Raw genomic sequence first — 4,034 nt, forward strand, 5'->3', positions numbered from 1 at the left:
AGCTTTGGCCTTGGAAGCTGCCACAGCTGCTGCTACAGCCGCAAGAGCAGCAGCAAGCTCATCAGCTCTCTTCTGTTTGCATCCCCTCTTGGTATGGCCCTTTACACCACAATATGTGCATGTGAATGGCTTGAGCTGTCTCTTTAGAGTAACAGTCTGCTTAGCTTTCTTGTTTACACTAGGACCCTCATCAGCGTCCTTTCTTCTTTTGGTTGTGAGCTTTCCTGGTTTCCGTTTGATGTTAGGAGCCTGGGGCTTACTGTATGCTGATTTTTCCCACATGGATTGACCCGGGAGAGGATTGATGTAATGTTCATACGTCTTCCTGTATGAATCCATTGTGACCAAGGGGTGGCAGAAATCCTCTGGTCTCTTGTTCACCCGTGCAAGAGCAGCACAGGCATGGACACAGGGAATGCCTACAGCACACAAAACAGGATTCAATTCAAGTTCAGACCATGTCAGCATAATAGCTCAGGTAAAAATTACACTAAAATGAATCTAATGATAATTCAAATGAAAATAAATAGAATGAAATAGAATTAGATGTAAATGTAACAAAAATTACCTATTAACATCCAGAATTGGCAGGTGCAAAGTCTTTTGCCTAGATCGACAACCATGTTTGTTGGTTGTCCATGGAACTCAAACTTCTCATAGGCTTCATCCCCAGTCCATATAGGAACCCAGTTCTTTGACTCTTTCCTTACCTTTTCTAACCGACTCTGAATAACTGGAGGAAGTTTTCCGATGTGGTTGTTCAACTTTATCTTGTTCTTTGCAATGGACCTCATAACGAACATCCTTACCTCTTCAAGCAGTGTGATGATTGGCTTGCTCCTAGCCTCTTTGATCCTTGCATTGAAGACCTCACACGCGTTATTGCATATATTATCCAGCTTTGGCCTGTGGCTAAATTGAGACTTCGTCCATGAATGCCTAGGCCACTTGTTAAGGTATGTCCATGCTTCTTCACTGACTCTTTTGATCTTGTCCATGTTGCCAATAAAATCTTGAAAGGTGGTTGACCTTGCAGCATCCCAAAGGAGTCTCCGCAGCTCAAGATCCTTCCACTGTTTGTTAAAGTTTCGCCACAGGTGCCATACACAGAAACGATGGTGGACCTGTGGCATGACCTCTTCCACAGCCGAAAACAACCCCTGCAATTGATGGAAAGATATAGCAGACACCAAACACCCAATATAACCAATCATCAATAATCAATTAGCTTAAGTAATCAATAAACAATCACCCTAAATAATCATTAACCAATCAGCCTACATAAGGAAACCACCTAACAGTTCAAACTACTTAATTAACCAAATACCCTGAATATTCACACAAACTACAAGTGATTTCAGCAATTTGCAATTATCCATACCAAATAAAACATAGAATCAAATATTTTATACAATAAACTAATATACATTTTGCTTACAATATAAACTGTCTAACCTTCTGCATATCAGAAATGAAACACCACCCGTTAGCCTTATAGTCTCCTAAATCATCGTGGAGTAACTCCAAAAACTATTTCCAGTTCTCCTTATTTTCAATGTTGACTATAGCCCAAGCAACCACATAAATGTGGTGATTTGCATCTTGTGCGACAGCTGATAATATTTGTCCACCAATCTGCGTCTTCAGAAATGCACCGTCGAGGCCGATTAAAGGTCGACAACCAGCTTTAAACCCGTTCTTGCAACCACTCAGGCAGATATACATTTTATCAAACATTACTTGGCCGTCAGGCAGTAGAGTAACCCCAATCTTTACAGTGGATCCCGGATTGGTCTTTAGCAGCGTTTCAGCATAATCCCTTAACAAGGCATACTGTGCCTTTTCATCCCCGTAGACAATATTTCTTGCATCAGCCAAGGCTCGAGCTAATGAATTCTTATGAAGTATGAGATCACACTTAGACCTAAAGTATGTTGCAGCCTCACATTGCTTGAAGTTGGGGTACTTTCTAACCTTCTTGACCAACTTACTTGCCAGCCAAGCTCTGTTTGCAGCCGTATTAGAATTCTCTCTTGGACATGCATGATCGTCATAAAAGGTCTTGATTTGCCAACAAGAGTCCTCATGATCCCTTGAGGCATAAACAACCCATGAGCACTCTTCCACCTGGCACACTGCCCTACACCTCACATTGCCATTCTTTACAAACTTAATCCTTCTACCCTCCTGAATGGTAAACTCTCACACAGCATCCCTGAAGTCTTGTTTAGTATTAAACTTCATTCCCACTTGCAGTTGCAACTCACCAAATCTCTGTCCCTCTTGGAAGATTGAAAATTCATCTGATTCTCCATCAGATTCCAATTTATCTTCAGAATTAGGAGGAGTCTTCATCTCCTCTGAGTGCCAAGAGTTGGCACCATCAGATTCTGCACCCGGGTCAAGAGCATCATACATAAATGCGTCTCCTGGACTTCCTAAAAAACCAAGGTCCACCTCTACATCAGATAAGTCTGCCACAATTGCATCATTATCTTGCATAATAGTGTCCTTATACATCTTTTCCTTTCCTTTGGCCATGGCTGAGGCCTTCTAAACCTTCTTCACCTCTTTCCTAATTGGTTGTGTAACCAATTTATCATCACTACTAGAGCTGGCCTCCTGCACAGGGGCATAAGAGTCATCCTCTGAACTCCCTTCATCACTACTTGATCTGTTTCCAGTTAAATCCACATGAAAAGTTTGCTTCCCTTTGTTAGCACTCTACTGTCCCCTTCCCTGAGATCTTGTGATTCTTTTAGGTGGGTTAAATTTGGGCTTGGTTTTGGAAGTAAACTTGGGCTTGGGCTTTGGTTGAGTTTTCTTGGGCTTCTAGTTCTGCTTGGATTTTGGATTCTGCTTGACAATTGGGGTTGTATTGGGCTTTGTAGTGGGTTTTGGGTTGGGTATATGATGGAGTTTGGGGTTCTCATGATCAACCATGGACTTGGTGTCATCATGGATAGGTTTTGTGATGGGAGTGTTAGCAGGAACTGGGATTGCAGTTGGACTATTTGGAATGGGGATTGGGGTAGGAGGAACTGGGTCAGGATCATCTTTGTCATGTGGCATTTCATTTAAGGTATCCTCAGGGGTGTTCTTCTTGTTTAAGTCACCACCATGCTCCTCTTCTTGAATATAATCCAGACACAACACAGCTTCTTTCCCCTCCATCAATTCAGGTGTCGAAACTCCATGTTCGAAATAAACATCGACTACTCCATCATTCCTCTGTGCATGGAAGCACATCTCCCTTAATTCATCATCAGTGGTCAGAGCTCTCAATCTAACCTCCAAGCTCCTATCTGGAACCAGCCACCAACACTCAACTACCTTGTCATATCCCAACTCCTTGAAATAGTTCCTGATGAAGAAGACATCAAGTGTATCCTCATCTAAATCACCTAAGCAAGCTCTATTGTCAGGTGAGTAAACCAACTTTCCATCAGCATTCTTCTTAAATGTTCCACCATGATGGAACATTATATCCAGCAACTTCTCCATCTATATCGAAAAAAAATATACAACATTTTTACTAAAATATAGAATCAGCAAACAACAACAGATCATATTCCAAAATTCCTGACTAACAACTAATTCAGTCAATATGCCATTATAGAAATGCCCATATTTAAGCTTTGAAAACAGAGCATTCCGATTACCCCTACCCGCACCACCCAATGCAAAAACCCTATCTACTAACATAGCATCCATGGTTTCCCATCAATCTATACCAAATCCCCAAGTAAAATCCATAAAGAACGATACCTTACCACTACGTTGAACAGAAAAATACTATGTAATATTCTGCATGCCTACCTCTGTCACAGGGGATTCGACGCAGAATCTTTGCTCCTTCCTTCACCGATCTTCAGCCAACAATGAAGAGGTTCCTCTGAACTCCAGATTGTTTCACTTCGAAAAGCAATGCCAGGAGTGTAGAATGCCAGGGTTTGATGCTTTCAGTTTACAGGAGATGAAGAAGACGAAGTGATCTTTGAATATTGGGGTTTGAAAGTTTTGTTGATGCTGAG

The 4,034-nt window shown here is 41.7% G+C and overlaps 1 protein-coding gene across 1 annotated transcript; it reads right to left on the reverse strand.

Moving 5' to 3' along the window:
* Positions 1,531 to 2,541, reverse strand: LOC107606938. The gene is made up of 2 exons (XM_016308937.1): positions 2,207 to 2,541; positions 1,531 to 2,140 (listed from the first exon to the last, which is right to left on the reverse strand). Exons 1-2 carry the CDS (start codon positions 2,539 to 2,541, stop codon positions 1,531 to 1,533), a joined length of 945 nt encoding a protein of 314 aa, XP_016164423.1.

The sequence above is a fragment of the Arachis ipaensis genome, chromosome B07 (assembly GCF_000816755.2).
Source record: "Arachis ipaensis cultivar K30076 chromosome B07, Araip1.1, whole genome shotgun sequence".
NCBI lineage: Eukaryota > Viridiplantae > Streptophyta > Magnoliopsida > Fabales > Fabaceae > Arachis > Arachis ipaensis.